This window comes from Coregonus clupeaformis, chromosome 35, assembly GCF_020615455.1.
Source record: "Coregonus clupeaformis isolate EN_2021a chromosome 35, ASM2061545v1, whole genome shotgun sequence".
Classification (NCBI taxonomy): domain Eukaryota; kingdom Metazoa; phylum Chordata; class Actinopteri; order Salmoniformes; family Salmonidae; genus Coregonus; species Coregonus clupeaformis.
The window spans coordinates 17,455,733-17,476,641 of NC_059226.1; the positions used below are offsets into that span (position 1 = coordinate 17,455,733).

The following is a 20,909-nucleotide window of genomic DNA, read 5'->3' on the forward strand; positions in this document are numbered from 1 at the left end:
AAATGACGTAAATGTAAATGTAAATGTAAACGTACAAAATCAGCAGGGGATCATATACTTTTTCCCCTCACTGTACATGTCAGTACATACACACAACAAGTAGGTCACATGGGGGAGAGGCGTTGTGCCGTGAGGTGTTGCTTTATTTGTTTTTTGAAATCAGGTTTGATGTTCACTTGCGCTATATAAGATGGAAGGGAGTTCCATGCACTCATGGCTCTGTATAATACTGTGCATTTCCTTGAATTTGTTCTGGACCTGTGGACTGTGAAAAGACCCCTGGTGGTATGTCTGGTGGTGTGTGTGTGTCAGTGCTGTGTGTAAGTTGACTATGCAAACAATTTGGAATTTCCAACACATTAATGTTTCTTAAAAAAACAAGAAGTGACGCTGTCAGTCTTTCCTCAACTCTTAGCCAAGAGAAACTGGCATGCATAGTATTAATATTAGCCCTCTGACTACAATGAAGAGCAAGACGTGCCGCTCTGGCTATAGGGATGCTCTGACCTCCCTATTTCAGTTTGTTTACACAAAGTTCCAACCTGCTATCTTCTATCCACATGCAGCCCGCATGTACTGTACATCTCTTCCTTCAAACATGATGATCATTTTACATTTTAGTCATTTAGCAGATGCTCTTATCCAGAGCGACTTACAGTTAGTGAAACAAACCCACAACCCTGGTGTTGCAAGCGCCATGCTCTACCAACTGAGCTACGCGGTTGATAGAGTTCTTTTTAGTTCATAAACTCATAATACCAGCAGTACTCTGGTAAAGTAGAGAGAGAGATGTTCATTATTTCCCTACTATATTTTGTTATCTGTCACCAGAAGAATTCCATTACTTTTCGATCTGTGTTGAGTTCCCAAACCATGTCAGCACCACAGGCTTTTGATTTAAACCTTTGCTGTTTTTGTTCTTGACAGAAGTGTTGCCGTGTTGCTAATGCCTCTTAATAGAAAAATAATCTCAGTGCACAAACGGAAGGATTACTTTTCGCTTTATTGTGTCATTGCCTTGGCCCTTTACAGCGAGCTAGCACTTAGCGCGACCTAAAGGTCCAACCATTTAATTTGTCTGGGCTCTCCCAAGGCCTGACACGGAGAGGAAGGGTGATACCACTGGAGAATTGAATAGAGTGAGTCCTGCTGCCTTAGATATTAGGCAGACACAGAGCTGTGATAGCAGAGGGTGAATGAGGCTTTGCAGCTATGTGCTCTTAATCAGAGATGGACAGAGCAGAGATGAAGGGGTTAAAGAGAGAGAGGGGGGACAGAGATAGAAGTATGGATTAGTGTGTGTGCGTGCGTGTGTGCGTGCATGCGTGCGCGTGTGTGTGTGTGTGTGTGTGTGTGTGTGTGTGTGTGTGTGTGTGAGAGAGAGAGAGAGAGAGCGAGAGAGAGAGAGACTAGGAGCAGATGAGAGGAGGGGATATTGCACAGAGCATTGACCTGCTTGTGACAGAGAGAGAGGGGGAGGGGGAGAGGGAGAGGGAGAGGGAGAGGGAGAGGGAGAGGGAGAGGGAGAGGGAGAGGGAGATGGAGAGGGAGGGAGAGAGAGAGAGAGCGAGGGAGAGTGAGGGAGAGAGCGAGAGGGAGAGGGAGAAGGAGAGGGAGAGAATAGTAGCAGATGGGAGCATGGGATATTGCACAGAGCATTGACCTGCTTGTGTGAGAGAGAGAGAGAGAGAGAGAGAGAGAGAGAGAGAGAGAGAGAGAGAGAGAGAGAGAGAGAGAGAGAGAGAGAGCGAGAGAGAGAGAATGATTTTAATGAGCTGCGTGTGACAGTGTTTGGTTGGATGGGTGGTTAGTCACTCCTCACTCGTGAGTGTGTGTCTGGTTGCACACGTAAGTGTACTTTTAATTGCATAAAAGTTGCCATGCACATATGCAAACACTATTCCCGGTTAGTGTAGCCCATGAGTGTCTGTGTGAGGCCGGGCATTCTAATTGTACTGTATATCAATCACTTTTAAATCTATATGTGTCTGAGTTGAATTATGGCCCAATCATTACAGTGAGAGAGACAAGGACGGAACTCCCCTTTATGGGACCTAAGTGCTGCGTCCACCTCTATCTCTGGGATCTGCCACACACTGGGCTAATGAGATGGGCTAATGAAATGAAGTAGTACCTACCCTATTCCTGGGGGACAGGACAGGACGCCCCCTAGGGCTGACAGGGGGGTATAACATGGGGATGTGTCTCTAATTGTGTTGTGTTGGCATTGCAGGTGCCGGGTGGATATAGTGTCTCCCTTCAGAGATGGTAGGCTGGTATGACGTAGTAGAGCTCTGCTTAGTTTTAGCAGCACTAGCTAGAGAGAGCCTCTCTCTTGGCTACGCAGGGTCCCCTGGGGGTCCTCAGATCTAGTTTACGCTGTTCTACTGCTGTCTTTTAATAGGCTGGCCCGTTAGCTGCCCTATCTATGAGGACCGCCTCTTGGGAGCAGACCCACATCAGCCAGACCTGCACCCCACTCAGCAACGCAAGGGTGCTAACCCTCACACTCTCTCTTTTTCTATACACATGCATGCACGCACAAACACATACGCACGCACGTACACACACACACATACATGGACATGCACACATGCACACATGCATGAGCACACAATAATGCACGCACACACACAGAAACACACACACCCCGTTGTGCAATGTCAACCGTTGAACAATGGCATATGAATCCCACCAGAGTCATCGTCACACATTATTGAACGCAGGAGTGAAGAGGAGAGAAGGGTTGTTGTGCCCAGTGCAGGTTTGACTTGGTCCTACCAGCTCAGTTTAGTCTTCCATACCCGCTATGCTACTGATTAAAATACCATCACTGAGTGGACTCACAGTCCATTAGTGTCTACAGTATTATAGCAGAACAAAAGCAGGAAAAAGAGAAACATCCAGGAGTGAAAGTGTCATGAATCAAAGTAGGTTCAAAGCGTTCTCTTTTCCGCACACCGTCACTACAGTTCTACACACACACGCGTACACACACACATGCACAAATACACACACATGCACACCAGTGGAGGCTGATGAGGGGAGGATGGCTTATAATAATGGCTGGAGTGGAGTCAATGGACTGGTATCAACCACATGGTAACCATATGTTTGATGTGGTTGATACCATTCCATTGACTCCATTCCAGACATTATTATGAGCCGTCCTCCTCTCAGCAGCCTCCACTGATGCACACACACACACACTTACCCTACATCAGCTTTTATCTAACCCACCATCAGTTTAAATAAGGTCTCCTTTTGATTTAACCTTAGTTTAACCAGGTGAGTCAGTCAAGCACCCTCTTATTGACAATGACGGCCTGGCTCTCTTGAAGCTTAAGAGCTGTGATATTTCTCCTGTGCTTGTAGGCTCAGTGGGAGACAGGGAGTCCCGTGGGGACACATACCGGCTGCAGCCCCACCTGTGGAGCCCATGAGTGGCCCTGTGACAGCTCATCAACAGCCCTGGTCTGTGTCCCAAATGGCACCATATTTCCAATATAGTGGACTACCTTTGACCAGGGCCTACCCTGTTCAAAGGAAGTGCACTATAAAAAATATGGTGCCATTTGGGATGCATTCCTGCTCTACAGAGCGGCTGAGAGGCCAGAAACAATGGGACTCATACTTAATGATACTGAACAATGGCTGCCACTGAAGAGGGTGGGAGGCGGGGGGGTTTAAAGTATAACAGAAGTAATCTCACATGCTGTGCCCCAGTATAAAAGCGTAAATGTGAAAGTCACAGATGATCTTATGTAACTACTGAAGTGGGGCGATTGAAAGATTGGAAAATTACAAGTCGCTGTGTGTTATGTCTTCTGGCCTTTCCCACCGTCATCCACCCTGCTGCCACCGTCACCCAGCTGGATGTGTGTGTATGAGAAATGCCAGGTGTGTGTATGTGTGTTTGACCCGTATACGGTGCATATTATTCTTGGTAATTGCATGTGTGCATAATCACTGTGCATTGATGTCCGACCCCTCTATGTGTTTATAACTGTATATATTCACCTTCTCTATAATACATGGTGACCTTTTCCTGGAAGCAGCTTGACGCCATTCATTGGTCCATTACAGGAAGTCATTCATCACTCTAGCAACCCTAGTACTCTACAGGTAGTAGTGGCAGTAAAGAGGTTTAGGGTTAAAGGTCATCGTCCCTTCATTAACATGATGAGGCCAGTTGTGATATTAGTATGAGCTGAGTCACTCACAGACACACTCTGAGGGTCCACACACACACACACACACACACACACACACACACACACACACACACACACACACACACACACACACACACACTTACACACCACCGGCTTGTTTTGTACTGTAGGTGAACGCGTATCAAATAAATCATTTTATTATACCACAATGACCTCAATTATCCAGCAACACCCTACAATCAGCTCTAGGGCAAAAACACATACTCTTGCTCTATCCCCCTGTCTCTCACATTCTCTCTCTCTCTCGCTGTGTGTATGCCGCTTGCTTTCTCTACCTTTTTGAGCTCCCTTGACATTTGTTATTTTAATTGATCTTGCTACCTTTAAAAAAAAAAAAAATTGTCATTTAGCAGACGCTCTTATCCAGAGGGACTTACAGGAGCAATTAGGGTTAAGTGCCTTGCTCAAGGGCACATCGACAGATTTTTCACCTAGTCGGCTCGGGGATTAGAACCAGCGACCTTGCGGTTACTGGCACAACGCTCTTAACCACTAAGCTCTCTTCCTCTAAAGAAAAACGTTATCTCAGAGCTCACACCAGAGCCCTAGGAAGGCCAGTCCTCTACATACCTAGATTGGTACTACGCATAAGACCAATAAACATCCCGGTACAGTAGCTGGGACATGGGCCTGGTTAACATCTTGTCTGCTGTGCTCTGTCTTACCCACTCTTCCACCACCACCTCAGGCAGGCAGGCCGGCAAGGGGGTTGGTTTTACCAAGCAGAGGTATCAGGTGTCAGCCAGGCTGACCAGCAGCCACAGCAGCCCCCAGGGCCCCTCACCATGTCAGGGGAGAGAGATGGAGACGTAGGGGGTCACACAGTGAGGGAGCCCTGCTGGGATGTCTCCCACTGAGGGAGTGGAGAGACGTCATTCAGGCTGAGCACCATAATAAGATTACAAAACCCGGTGGGCACAGCCCGGTGATGTGGGGAAATGGGAGAGAGAGAAAGAGGAAAGCGATAGGAGAGAGAGGGAGGTTGAGAGAGAAGGTTATAAAGAAATAGAGGAGGGGGATTGAGGATAATGTCATGTCACTGTCAAGGAATGAAGAATGATATGTGGAGTGAACAGGATAAAGGGAGAAGAGGATGAAGTGGAATTGGAAGTGGGGGATGAGAGAGAGTGAGAGTGAGGGATAGAGGAGAAGTGAGGAGAGATATACAGAACCTTCATGATGAGATTATGATGTGTTGTGTGGCCCACCAAGCCTCTGCTTTGGCAACAGTGACCTGCCTGCTCTGATGCACAGCTCCCAGACCCAGGATATTTCCCAAATGGCACCCTATTCCCTCTATAGTGTACTACTTTTGACCAGAGTTTTGACCAGGGCACAGGGGTCTCTGGTCAAAAGTAGTGCTCTACTGTATGTAGGGAATAGGGTGGCATTTGGGACGCAGATCCTGTCTGCCCTGGTTAACTAGAGGAATGAGATCCACAGGGTCAAACACAAACACATCCAGAGAGCAACTTCACGGAAAATAGAGAAGTGCTACTAATGTTGTGTGACACCATAAACAGAGAGGAGCAAAGGTTCAGGTTATGGCCAAGGTTGGCTGATCTAGATCTAGAGAGGACCCACTGGTTACAAACGGGTTAAATCAACATTGTTTCAACTTAATTTGTCAACGTATTGTGATGTGTTGTCTACGTGGGAAATACATTGGATTTGAAAAAAACATCAGCGTAAACTATTGTTTTGAAGGTAACATTTCAACCACAGGATTATGTGATCATGTTAACCAATATTCAACATAGACAAACCTAGTATAAAATATGTTGAATTTTCACCTTTGAAACAATGTCATCTTCGACGCAATATCCACTATAAGAAAAAAAACTATAGGCTGGGCAATACCTCCTACTGGAGAGTTGATCTATAGCTACCCGTTGGTCTCCCATCCACTGTTTTAACCAAACCCAACACTGCTTAGCTTTAATATTTGTCACTGACTATTACCAACGTGCTATGATGAGAACTATTTTTGAGAAATCTCCACATAGATTCAATGTTGCTATCGAAGTTATTCTAAGGGTAGGTTCAACAGAGCAAATTCAATATCAATCATATATCATCAATGATGCTATTTAGGCCTATGTAGCATTTGTGAAGTCATTAACAGCTACAGTGCCTTGCAAAAGTATTCATCCCCCTTAGCGTTTTTACTATTTTGTTGCATTACAACCTGTAATTTAAATTAATTTTTATTTAGATGTCATGTAATGGACATACACAAAATGGCGAAGTGAAATGAAAAAAATAACTTGTTAAAGAAAATTCTAAACAATAAATAACAGAAAAGTGGTGCGTGCATATGTATTCACCCCCTTTGCTATGAAGCCCCTAAATAAGATCTGGTGCAACCAATTACCTTCAGATGTCACATAATGAGTTAAATAAAGTCCACCTGTGTGCAATCTAAGTGTCACATGATCTGTCACATGATCTCAGTATATATACACCTGTTCTGAAAGGCCCCAGAGTCTGCAACACCACTAAGCAAGGGGCATCACCAAGCAAGCGGCACCATGAAGACCAAGGAGCTCTCCAAACAGGTCAGGGACAAAGTTGTGGAGAAGTACAGATCAGGGTTGGGTTATAAAAAAATATCAGAAACTTTGAACATCCCACGGAGCACCATTAAATCCATTATTAAAAAATTTAAAGAATATGGCACCACAACAAACCTGCCAAGAGAGGGCCGCCCACCAAAACTCATGGACCAGGCAAGGAGGACATTAATCAGAGGCAACAAAGAGACCAAAGATAACCCTGAAGGAGCTGCAAAGCTCCACAGCGGAGATTGGAGTATCTGTCCATAGGACCACTTTAAGCCGTACACCCCACAGAGCTGGGCTTTACGGAAGAGTGGACAGAAAAAAAGCCATTGCTTAAAGACAAAAATAAGCAAACACGTTTGGTGTTTGCCAAAACGCTTGTGGGAAACTCCCCAAACATATGGAAGAAGGTACTCTGGTCAGATGAGACTAAAATTGAGCTTTTTGGCCATCAAGGAAAACGGTATGTCTGGCGCAAACCTAACACCTCTCATCACCCTGAGAACACCATCCCCACAGTGAAGCATGGTGGTGGCAGCATCATGCTGTGGGGATGTTTTTCATCGGCAGGGACTGAGAAACTGGTCAGAATTGAAGGAATGATTGATGGCGCTAAATACAGGGAAATTCTTGAGGGAAACCTGTTTCAGTCTTCCAGAGATTTGAGACTGGGACGGAGGTTCACCTTCCAGCAGGACAATGACCCTAAGCATACTGCTAAAGCAACACTTGAGCGGTTAAGGGGAAACATTTAAATGTCTTGGAATGGCCTAGTCAAAGCCCAGACCTCAATCCAATTGAGAATCTGTGGTATGACTTAAAGATTGCTGTACACCAGCGGAACCCATCCAACTTGAAGGAGCTGGAGCAGTTTTGCCTTGAAGAATGGACAAAAATCCCAGTGGCTAGATGTGCCAAGCTTATAGAGACATACCCCAAGAGACTTGCAGCTGTAATTGCTGCAAAAGGTGGCTCTACAAAGTATTGACTTTGGGGGGGGTGGATAGTTACGCACTCTCAAGTTTTCTGTTTTTTTGTCTTTAGTTGTTGTTTGTTTCACAATAAAAAGTATTTTGCATCTTCAAAGTGGTAGGCATGTTGTGTAAATCAAATGATACAAACCCCCCAAAAAGCAACTTTAATTCCAGGTTGTAAGTCAACAAAATAGGAAAAATGCCAAGGGGGTGAATACTTTCGCAAGCCACTGTATAGTTCATACGAGGATGAAACTAAAAATAGACAATGCATATAGGCCTAGGGTTTCAAGCTTTGGTTGATTTCAAATGGAATCTAGAAGTTAATAATAAATATGTTGCATTCACTTCTCCATTCAACCAAAAATAAAAGTTAAAGAATAGAGATTAAATCAAATCAAACTGTAGATTTTTGGTTGAAATGAAGAGGGGAATCCAACATATCAATTGTTATTGAATTTGTAGACAAACTGGAACTAAAGCCAGGCTCAGTGGCTCAGATGGAGCTATCCAAGTAGAATATACATCTCCTTCAAAAGTTGATATCTGGTTGCGTTGTCCACCAAACACAATTCAATATTAATTTTGTAAGACAGCAAATAGCCTAATGTGAAGGCTATCTTACAAACGAATTTAACAATATTTATTCAACCTTAAAATGAGTAACACATCCATGGCCACATTTTGAGGTTACTGTAACAATAAATGTTTTCTTATGTAATCATAGAAAGCGTGCATGTTCAGGTTTGCATGTCTGTGGAAATCTTCACAATTGCTATGATAATCTGAATCGAATCTAAAACAGAATTGATCCCTTGCACCATGTACTTTAATGCAATCTCAACTAACTGCAATCCAGGTCATTTGGTCGTGCTGTTAGATCAAACACAGTGATAACACATTAAGTTGTTGTATAAATAAACAAAACATCTGACATTGTATTCCCATTTGAACTTGAGTGTACTTTTAAATGGTTGAAAGCGCAGTGATAACACATTTAAGTGACAACTAAACCAAATATCAGACATTGATCTTTTCATTGGAATTTGGTTGTGATTTTAGATCAGGGGTTCTCAACCCTTTTGTGTTAGCAAATTCATCAAAGACCTCTTCATAATCAGAACACAATTAAATGTGCAATAACAATAGCCTACAAGGAGTTTTACTATGACGTCTGGATGAACCAAGTCTCGGGCCCAGGGAAATAACATTTAAAAGGCCTGCCTCTTGGCATCAGACAGAACATTTAGCAGTTTTCAATCTAATTTCTTGTAATTCTACACATTTTGTCTTGGGACAGAGATCTTTTTTTTGCTGTTGCAGCTTTAAAGCTAATATCCTGCAATTCAACACAGGGAGAAAACTTTGCAAATTTAAAGGGGGGGTAGTATTGAATAGAAAAATGTATAATTGGTGGAGTACTGTGGATACCAATATCCCTGTGAGCCTCCCAGGCCCATGTTGCCCAGGATTAAGAACATACATTGTAAGCATTTCACAGTTAGCCTACACCTGTTGTTTACGAAGCATGTGACAAATAACATTTTATTTGATTTTTTTTTTATTGTAGATTAACAAATTTACATTGTATTGTTTTAAACACTTTAAACTTATTCCACAGATCCTTGGCCAAAAGTCATTTAATCTGTTGTTAGTAATATTCCCCCCTCTAAAAATGTATGTAAAGATTTTGTTTGGACACACCTACTCATTCAAGGGTTTTTCTTTATTTTTTAATTCTTTACATTGTAGAATAATAGTGAAGACATCAAAACTATGAAATAACACATATGGAATCATGTAGTAACCAAAAAAAGGTGTTAAACAAATCAAAATATATTTTATATTTGAGATTGTTCAAATAGCCACCCTTTGCCTTGAGGACAGCTTTGCACACTCTTGGCATTCTCTCAACCAGCTACACCTGAAATGCTTTTCCAACAGTCTTGAAGGAGTTCCCACGTATACTGAGCACTTCTTGGCTGCATTTCCTTCACTCTGCCGTCTGACTCATCCCAAACCATCTCAATTGGGTTGAGGTCGGGGGATTGTGGAGGCCAGGTCATCTGATGCAGCACGTCATCACTCGACTTTTTAGTAAAATAGCCCTTACACAGCCTGGAGGTGTGTTGGGTCATTGTCCTGTTGAAAAGCCCAAACCAGAGGGGATGACGTATCGCTGCAGAATGCTGTGGTAGCCATGCTGGTTAAGTGTGCCTTGAATTCTAAATAAATCACAGACAGTGTCACCAGCAAAGCCCCCTCACACCATAACACCTCCTCCTCCATTCTTTACGGTGGGAACTACACATGCTGAGATCATCTGTTCACCCACACCGCGTCTCACAAATTTGGACTCCAGACCAAAGGACACATTTCCACCAGTCTAATTTCCATTGCTCATGTTTCTTGGCCCAAGCAGGTCTCTTCTTCTTATTGGTGTCCTTTAGTAGTGGTTTCTTTGCAGCAATTTGACCATGAAGGCCTGATTCACACAGTCCCCTCTGAACAGTTGATGTTGAGATGTGTCTGTTACTTGAACTCTGTGAAGCATTTATTTGGGTTGCAATTTCTGAGGCTGGTAACTCTAATGAACTTATCCTCTGCAGCAGAGGTAACTCTGGGTCTTCCATTCCTGTGGCGGTCCTCATGAGAGACAGTTACATCATAGCGCTTGATGGTTTTTGAAACTGCACTTGAAGAAACCTTAAAAGTTCTTGAGATGTTCCGTATTGACTGACCTTCATGTCTTAAAGTAATGATGGACTGTCGTTTCTCTTTGCTTATTTGAGCTGTTCTTGCCATAATATGGACTTGGTCTTTTACCAAACAGGGCTATCTTCTGTATACCCCCCTAACTTGTCACAACACAACTGATTGGCTCAAACACATTAAGAAGTAAATAAATTCCACAAATTAACTTTTAAGAAGGCACACCTGTTAATTGAAATGCATTCCAGGTGACTACCTCATGAAGCTGGTTGAGAGAATGCCAAGAGTGTGCAAAGCTGTCATCAAGGCAAAGGGTGGCTATTTGAAGAATCTCAACTATAAAATATATTTTGATTTGTTTAACACTTTTTTGGTTACTACATGATTCCATATGTGTTCTTTCATAGTTTTGATGTCTTCGCTATTATTCTACAATGTAAACAAAAACTTGAATAAGTAGGTATGTCCAAACTTTTGACTGGTACTGTATATTTTGTATATTTTGAGATCTGGCCGTGGACCCCAATTTAAGAACCTCTGTTTTAAATGGTTAAAAAGAAGAGTGATAACACATTGGGAATTCAACAAACCTTTGGCTGTCTTTTTTAATGGGTGAAAATAGGTTGGAATCTCATGGATCAACGTACTAAATGTTACCTGTGTGCCCAGTGAGGAGACTTGTAATGACCTTCTCTGTTTGACCTTCCAGGCTTCCATCCATATAGTAGTGCACTATTCATCTGACCTGAATGAATGTATCCAAAACAACTTACCACAGCTAGTTTGAAAACTGTTTTACGCTTGATCTATTTAGACTGTGGGAGACTGTGTGTTTGTGAGTCAATGCACTGTGAGTGTTGTTGCCAAATCTTCACAGTGGGGTTCTACCTGGAATTAAAACTACAGAACAGAAGGCCCCATAAACCGTTCTCCTTGACCCTCTCTCTGCATTCCTTCCATTGTCAAATTAATTAACCTTGTACTGTAGCTTAAGAATGCCAGTGTTGACAGAATGAGAGAGCCGTCTGTAGCGTACTGTGAGCACCCAGTTAGAGTGGGTAGCAGGTTACCCATTGGGACAGAGAGTGTACTAGAGTATATATAGTAAACAGGAAGCCCAAGGTGAGTGAGCTCCAGTCTGCCTGCCACTGGTGTAGAGAGGCTGGAGAGAGGAGGGGAAAGAGGGGGAAAGAGGAGGGGAGAGAGGAAGGGAGAGAGGGGGAGAGAGGCGGAGACAGGAGGGGAGTAACCCTAACCCGATGCTGGGGTTAGATTCCTCCAATCTCCCCCCTCCATATCCCTCATTTCTGTGACGGGGAAAGGCATACAGTCCCCATACCATGCACACATTAACTGGAGATTGCATCAACACACACATGTAATACAGTACGCTTGCATGTACTATAGGTATGCAGGGCCCTCACAGGGAAAATCAATAAGCCACATGTTTTTGTTTCCACATGTTTTTGTTTTGGTTTGCACATACGCAAACATGAATGCACGCACACAGACTTGTTTGCTTGAGTGACATAGTTTTGCATCAAACTACTGTTCTGCAGTGAATACCCAGAGGCACATGCATATTGATTGGTAAACTATGTTTGTACCATATAATGTATATATTGATCATGTTCTAAGTACAATGTATGTAATGACTAAAGTAGAGTTCAGAGTGATGCTGATTTCTCCCGGGGGGGTTGCTCTGTTAAGTGGTCTAAATCAGGGTCACACAGAGTGTTTCTTGGTACTCTTAAACAAATCTACGTTGAAGCAAAGGTATACACTTCACGCACATGGTTATGGGCTTAGAAAAAAGAAGACACCTGTACCATGTCATATATAGAGTTGAAATTTATTCAATTTTGAATTTGCATCCCAATATTACACTTTATATACAGTACCAGTCAAAAGTTTGGACACACCTACTCATTCAAGGGTTTTTCGTTATTTTTAATATTTGTTACATTGTAGAATAATAGTGAAGACATCAAAACTATGAAATAACACATATGGAATCATGTAGGAACCATTAAACAAATCAAAATATATTTTATATTTGAGATTCTTCAAATAGCCACCCTTTGCCTTGATGACAGCTTTGCACACTCTTGGCATTCTCTCAACCAGCTTCACCTGGAATGCTTTTCCAACAGTCTTGAAGGAGTTCCCACATATGCTGAGCACTTGTTGGCTGCATTTCCTTCACTCTGCCATCCGACTCATCCCAAACCATCTCAATTGGGTTGATGTCGGGGGATTGTGGAGGCCAGGTCATCTGATGCAGCACTCCATCACTCTCCATCACTCTCCTTCTTGGTGTGTTGGGTCATTGTCCTGTTGAAAAACAAATGATAGTCCCACTAAGCCCAACCAGAGGGGATGGCGTATCGCTGCAAAATGCTGTGGTAGCCATGCTGGTTAAGTGTGCCTTGATTTCTGAATAAATCACAGATAGTGTCACCAGTAAAGCACCCCCACACCATAACACCTCCTCCTCCATGCTTTACGGTGGGAACTATACATGCGGAGATCATGCGTTCACCCACTCCGTGTCTCACAAAGACACAGCGGTCTGAAACAAAAATCTCCAAATTGGACTCCAGACCAAAGGACACATTTCCACTGGTCTAATGTCTATTGCTCGTGTTTCTTGGCCCAAGCTGCTCTCCTCTTCTTATTGGTGTCCTTTAGTAGTGGTTTCTTTGCAGCAATTTGACCATGAAGTCCCCTTTGAACAGTTGATGTTGAGATGTGTCTGTTACTTGAACTCTGTGAAGCATTTATTTGGGCTGCAATTTCTGAGGCTCGTAACTCTAACGAACTTATCCTCTGCAGCAGAGGTAACTCTGGGTCTTCCATTCCTGTGGCAGTCCTCATGAGAGCCAGTTACATCATAGTGCTTGATGGTTTTTGCGACAGCACTTGAAGAAACTCTAAAAGTTCTTGAAATGTTCCGTATTGACCGACCTTCATGTCTTAAAGTAATGATGGACTGTCGTTTCTCTTTGCTTATTTGAGCTGTTCTTGCCATAATATGGACTTGGTCCTTTACCAAATAGGGCTATCTTCTGTATACCCCCCCTACCTTGTCACAACACAACTGATTGGCTCAAATGCATTAAGAAGGAAAGAAATCCCACAAATTAACTTTTAAGAAGGCACACCTATTAATTGAAATGCATTCCAGGTGACTACCTCATAAAGCTGGTTGAGAGAATGTCAAGAGTGTGCAAAGCTGTCATCAAGGCAAAGGGTGGCTATTTGAAGAATCTCAAATAGCCACCCTTTAATATTTATTTAACACTTTTTTGGTTACTACATGATTCCATATGTGTTATTTCATAGTTTTGATGTCTTCATTATTATTCTACAATGTAAAAAATAAAGGAAAAATAAAGGAACATCCTTGAATGGGTAGGTGTGTCCAAACTTTTGATTGGTAATGTACATCACATAAGACTGAAATATAACAATACTGTTTGACATAGAAACACCAGATTTTCTGTGGAAGAAAAGTTGATTAATTATGAAAAATATTAATAACATTCCACCCATGAGGCCACTAGAGGGCGCTTTGGTCATTCAACTGCAGGAAAGGGATCTAAATGACATCATTGGATGTCCTCTGTTCTGATGACCCCTTGTTGACCCCTAACCTCTGACCCCTGACCTGTCCCGACAGTACTCAGACTTGACTCCTTGCCTGGAGTCAAATTAGGAGAACAAGACACATTACAAGCCCTGATTAGATGGCTGGCACCCAAAATACTGAATTGCTATTTGCATGTTAGAAACGTTCTACACCGAGACTTGATTGATGAGGTTTTAACACTTCATCAAGAGCTTAGTAAGTCACTCAGGGTAATGGTGACAATGTTGGCTGGGACTTTGTTGTTGTTTACGCTTCAGCACAGCCTCACACAGAAATAAACAACAACAAGGGCACCTGATGTTGATGATTCTCTTCTTCTCTCTCGTCTAGATCCGGCGTCGGAGACCAACACCTGCAACACTGTTCAGAGTGGCAGACCAGGGTTCTCCTGAGGATGATCAGTCTACCCATCAGGTAACAGAGCGCCCCTAGTGCCTTGGAGGATAACTGCATGTCACCCTATAGTCATATGAATGGTCGCATTATTTCAAAATTGTAGGCTTCATTCAACTTCTTCTTCCTTCCACAGTGGGTTGTAGGAGAAAATGGGGTACTGAAGCCCAAGCGAGTCAACCCAAATGTGTATCAGCCACCATCCCTGAAAGGTATGAGTACAGTGGGGGAAAAAAGTATTTAGTCAGCCACCAATTGTGCAAGTTCTCCCACTTAAAAAGATGAGAGAGGCCTGTAATTTTCATCATAGGTACACGTCAACTATGACAGACAAAATTAGGAAAAAAAATCCAGAAAATCACATTGTAGGATTTTTAATGAATTTATTTGCAAATTATGGTGGAAAAGAAATATTTGGTCAATAACAAAAGTTTCTCAATACTTTGTTATATACCCTTTGTTGGCAACGACACAGGTCAAACGTTTTCTGTAAGTCTTCACAAGGTTTTCACACACTGTTGCTGGTATTTTGGCCCATTCCTCCATGCAGATCTCCTCTAGAGCAGTGATGTTTTGGGGCTGTCACTGGGCAACACGGACTTTCAACTCCCTCCAAAGATTTTCTATGGTGTTGAGATCTGGAGACTGGCTAGGCCACTCCAGGACCTTAAAATGCTTCTTACGAAGCCACTCCTTCGTTGCCCGGGCGGTGTGTTTGGGATCATTGTCATGCTGAAAGACCTAGCCACGTTTCATCTTCAATGCCCTTGCTGATGGAAGGAGGTTTTCACTCAAAATCTCATGATACATGGCCCCATTCATTCTTTCCTTTACACGGATCAGTCATCCTGGTCCCTTTGCAGAAAAACAGCCCCAAAGCATGATGTTTCCACCCCCATGCTTCACAGTAGGTATGGTGTTCTTTGGATGCAACTCAGCATTCTTTGTCCTCCAAACACGACGAGTTGAGTTTTTACCAAAAAGTTATATTTTGGTTTCCTCTGACCATATGACATTTCTCCCAATTCTCTTCTGGATCATCCAAATGCACTCTAGCAAACTTCAGACGGGCCTGGACATGTACTGGCTTAAGCAGGGGGACACGTCTGGCACTGCAGGATTTGAGTCCCTGGCGGCGTAGTGTGTTACTGATGGTAGGCTTTGTTACTTTGGTCCCAGCTCTCTGCAGGTCATTCACTAGGTCCCCCCGTGTGGTTCTGGGATTTTTGCTCACCGTTCTTGTGATCATTTTGACCCCACGGGGTGAGATCTTGCGTGGAGCCCCAGATCGAGGGAGATTATCAGTGGTCTTGTATGTCTTCCATTTCCTAATAATTGCTCCCACAGTTGATTTCTTCAAACCAAGCTGCTTACCTATTGCAGATTCAGTCTTCCCAGCCTGGTGCAGGTCTACAATTTTGTTTCTGGTGTCCTTTGACAGCTCTTTGGTCTTGGCCATAGTGGAGTTTGGAGTGTGACTGTTTGAGGTTGTGGACAGGTGTCTTTTATACTGATAACAAGTTCAAACAGGTGCCATTAATACAGGTAACGAGTGGAGGACAGAGGAGCCCCTTAAAGAAGAAGTTACAGGTCTGTGAGAGCCAGACATCTTGCTTGTTTGTAGGTGACCAAATACTTATTTTCCACCATAATTTGCAAATAAATTCATTAAAGATCCTACAATGTGATTTTATGGATTTTTTTTTTCTCCATTTGTCTGTCATAGTTGACGTGTACCTATGATGAAAATTACAGGCCTCTCTCATCTTTTTAAGTGGGAGAACTTGCATAATTGGTGGCTGACTAAATACTTTTTTCCCCCACTGTATAACTGAGTGAGTGAGTAGTGTATATGTCCTCTGTATGGTGAATGATCCCTGTGTTGATACTGTGTTTTACCTTGCTTGACTGTACTGTTGCCTCCTGCTTATATTATTCGTGAAATGGGGGAAGTGGGGTAAGATGCATGTGACAAATTAATGCAACTCATGTCAATCAGTTTGTCTCTTTATTAGGATACGTACCATACATTATATACGTGCAAGAGGGATTTCTTCTATAGAAATAAATACAACTGTTTTGCTTCTATGCACATAGAGAGAGAGAGAGAGAGAGAGAGAGAGAGAGAGAGAGAGAGAGAGAGAGAGAGAGAGAGAGAGAGAGAGAGAGAGAGAGAGAGAGAGAGAGAGAGAGAGAGAGAGAGAGAGAGAGAGAGAGAGAGATTAGAGAGTGTGACAGCTGTGAGACATTGAGTGTGAGTCTGTGCAGCTCTGGATCATCCAGGATTACCAAAGGAGCGTATACAGCTGCAGATAGACAAACACACACACACACACACACATACACACATACACACATACACAAACACACACACACACACACACAGTTCTAAATGTTGCTTCATACTTGTTGCTGCATGCAGAGCCATAAACGTAGAGTAAGTAAGCTAGTATGACCAGAAAAAATCTATTTGGAGGCTTGTCAGTAGATGTTCATTAAAGGGGGATTACTGTGTGCGTGTAGAGTGTAGAGCGTTATTATAATAACCCAGTCTGTGTTCCTGTATCAGTATTCCATCCTTCATTAGCTCAGCCAGGCTCATGGAGAGAGAGAGAGAGAGAGAGAGAGAGAGAGAGAGAGAGAGAGAGAGAGAGAGAGAGAGAGAGAGAGAGAGAGAGAGAGAGAGAGAGAGAGAGAGAGAGAGAGAGAGAGAGAGAGAGAGAGAGAGAGAGAGAGAGAGAGGCCAAGGTGACCTAGACAGAGAGGGATTGAGAGAGAGAACGGGGTGAGTCAGCATTGTTTAGAGAGCAAGAGAACAGAGGACCAGACAAGAGAAATTAAAGGATAAAAACAAATGCGGGAAAGAGAAAGGATGTATAATACCAATCCATAACAAACTACAAAACATGAAAGTGCTGGCTATTCTGCCTCTCAATTTGTCTGTCTGTCTGGGTTGGTGGTTGGCTTGCTGGCTGCTTATCTGTCTGTCTGGCATGCATCTGAAAGCCCGTATGAAGCATGGTAACGTTGACAGTGTTGAATCCTGGTAAACCCAAAACAACCTATCCCTCTCTCCCTTTGTCCCTGTGTTTGTCCCTGTGTGTGTTCCTGTGTATCCTGTGTATGTGTATGTGTGCGTCCAGCCGTCCAGAAGATGGCTGAGGCACACATGCAGAACCTGGGTGTCTACCCCCCCTTGGAAGACCCCTTTGAGGGGGAGGAGTACAACGACTACCCCTGTCATGAGGAAAGGGAGGAAAGATTCCCCACCAAAGCTGCTGGTGAGATAGGGATTCCATACACTGTCAACCAGTAACACACTATATACACTCACTCATATAAATAGTTGCATTGATGCTTTGACCAATGGTAGAACCTGCTTACATGTTTAGCTGTGTGTACAGCCGTTGTTATTCAGTGCCCACTTTTAAGTCAAATGGGCTGAACGCACTATGCCACCTTCATGGTTTTAAAACAGCAGGGCCTCAGATAAACACTTCTCTACAAACAAGTAGCAGTGGTGTTATATTAGCACATATTAGCATCACTCCACCAGGCAGACCTCCCTGAGCTCCCATCCTGCCCTGTGCCAGTCAGAGGCCAGAGATGCCATGGCTAACAGGCTAACAGTCTATCTGCTCTCTCTGTGGCATCAGTACTGATGCTGGGCTGCCAGCCCAGATGGCATAGCTTCCTAATGAAATCCCTCCTGTAGCATCGTTAAACGCTGTTTCATTGGCTGTTACTGTCATAATTTTCCAATAAATCTGTAGTTTGATCGCAACACGGCTACAGAGTAGCTGTAGTGTCACACATCGAGAGACAGGGACTCTTAAAGATACATTGAAGTAGACAGTGATTATCATCACTGGAGCAATTGCTTAATTAGGCCTGCATACACATGCACATTTACACAGAAGTCACTTTCATATGCACTGGTATGATTCAGACCTGTATACCATATACCATATGTGCACACACATGTACTTCTACACACACACTCACAGGAGGCACGTGCCTGACCAGGAAAATGACAGGTAGAACCAGATTACCATAGACTGGTTTGGGAGTAGAGTTATTATGATGTCCCATGAATTGATGAACCTGTTTTCCCTAGTGTTGTTGGTTTACCTTCCCTGCATGTCTTTTATACAACATCAAAATCCACAAATCTAAGTAGTCATCAAGCTTACTTGTGTAAAAGGTTAGTGGTTTGATTCGAAGGAGACCAGTGTGTACTGCTGTTCTTTGACATCACCTCTTGTCTCCTTAGATCCCCAAGCGACCAGCACCATAGACCAATCAGAGAAGCCGGAGGAAGAGGAGGAAGAGAAAGAGAAAGGAGAGGAGAAAGAGGAGGAAAAGACGGAAGAAAAGTCAGAGGAGAAGGCAAAGAAAGTGCGCAAAAGTGTAAAGTTTTAAGACAACTTTGAACAAAAACAAATAAAGGGAGAGACGGATGGTTGCAGATGTGTGAATGATTGAGTGTAAATACAACTGTTTTGCTTCTATGCACATAGCGAGAGAGAGAGAAAGAGAGAGAGAGAGAGAGAGAGAGAGAGAGAGAGAGAGAGAGAGAGAGAGAGAGAGAGAGAGAGAGAGAGAGAGAGAGAGAGAGAGAGAGAGAGAGAGAGAGAGAGAGAGAGAGGATATAATGATTGCATATAAATACTAGATATGACCCTTATGAAGAGGTGAGGAGTGATACAACACTAGGTCATAAAGAGCAGACTGCAGCCCCAGTTTCTCCTTAGAACTAATGAGACTAGTAGATAGGGCAAGGTCACCAAGGTCACTCTGACCTTGAGGTCCCTCACTGCAAAACTAGTCTTCTCTTCCATGTCAGGGGAACATTCACTTCTCACTTTCTTACTTTGCTCTTTAATAACTACACATGACACTCAAAATAACTGTACATGGACAAATGCTGATGAACAGCTTCAGTATAGTGCACCCCCCCCACACACACACACACACACACACACACACAGAGGAGATTTCATCAGTGTCTGACTATCGGTTCAGACTATATTCTAAAGCTTCTCCATTACTGTGCAGATATGATAATACAGACTGACTCCCATATGAGTTCCTTTCAAAATCACAAAGACCTGTATCATGTGTTCCAAATATCTCTGCAGCGTAATCATATTGAGATATTGTCCTTGGAAGAAGTGAGCAGCTACTGCCATCTTGTGGCAAGATAGGGGATGTAGAATAACAAGTATTTAACCAGTATACAAGTATTTATCAATATTGATTTATATACAATAGACTGTGCACTGCATAGGCCTTCAGATAATATGCATCTATATAATTGAAATGATCTAGATTTGTAATGTATTCTAAACATTAATTTGTGATGCATTTAAAGTTATTTTTGGTGCCCATCAAAGGTATTTGTGTCAATGATGTACTCTGGGTGTATGTGAGGATGCCATGCTTTTGTAAAAGTAGTTTTTTGTGAGGAAGAAAAATGTATTCATTTTGTATACAGAATCAGAATCGTATTGTTTGGTCGTCTGTTTGTTTAAATATTTCCTGTGTAAAGACGTTTTAACCAACTTAGCTGTACAGTGGGGAAAAAAGTATTTAGTCAGCCACCAATTGTGCAAGTTCTCCCAGTTAAAAAGATGAGAGAGGCCTGTAATTTTCATCATAGGTACACGTCAACTATGACAGACAAAATGAGAAAAAAAATCCCATTGTAGGATTTTTTATGAATTTATTTGCAAATTATGGTGGAAAATAAGTATTTGGTCACCTGCAAAAAGCAAGATTTCTGGCTCTCACAGACCTGTAACTTCTTCTTTAAGAGTCTTCTCTGTCCTCCACTCGTTACCCGTATTAATGGCACATGTTTGAACTTGTTATCAGTATAAAAGACACCTGTCCACAACCTCAAACAGTCACACTCCAAACTCCACTATGGCCAAGACCAAAGAGCTGTCAAAGGACACCAGAAACAAAATTATAGACCTGCACCAGGCTGGGAAGACTGAATCTGCAATAGGTAAGCAGCTTGGTTTGAAGAAATCAACTGTGGGAGTAATTATTAGGAAATGGAAGACATACAACACCAATGATAATCTCCCTTGATCTGGGGCTCCACGCAAGATCTCACCCCGTGGGGTCAAAATGATCACAAGAACGCTGAGCAAAAATCCCAGAACCACACGGGGGGACCTAGTGAATGACCTGCAGAGAGCTGGGACCAAAGTAACAAAGCCTACCATCAGTAACACACTACGCCGCCAGGGACTCAAATCCTGCAGTGCCAGACGTGTCCCCCTGCTTTTGCCCCCGCACATTGACTCTGCACCGGTACCCCCCTGTATATATAGCCTCCCTACTGTTATTTTATTTTACTTCTGCTCTTTTT

At 43.0% G+C, this 20,909-nt stretch overlaps 1 protein-coding gene across 1 annotated transcript in view; it reads left to right on the forward strand.

Moving 5' to 3' along the window:
- LOC121570225 (protein phosphatase 1 regulatory subunit 1B-like) overlaps positions 1-18,992 on the forward strand; it is a 32,539-nt gene extending 13,547 nt beyond the window's left edge. Inside the window, exons 2-5 of the mRNA XM_045210884.1 lie at positions 14,465-14,548; positions 14,664-14,739; positions 17,671-17,808; positions 18,801-18,992. Of these exons, the coding sequence (XP_045066819.1) occupies positions 14,465-14,548; positions 14,664-14,739; positions 17,671-17,808; positions 18,801-18,949 (447 nt within the window). The 3' untranslated portion in view covers positions 18,950-18,992. The remainder of the gene's footprint in view (positions 1-14,464; positions 14,549-14,663; positions 14,740-17,670; positions 17,809-18,800) is intronic.
- Positions 18,993-20,909: the final 1,917 nt, after the last annotated feature.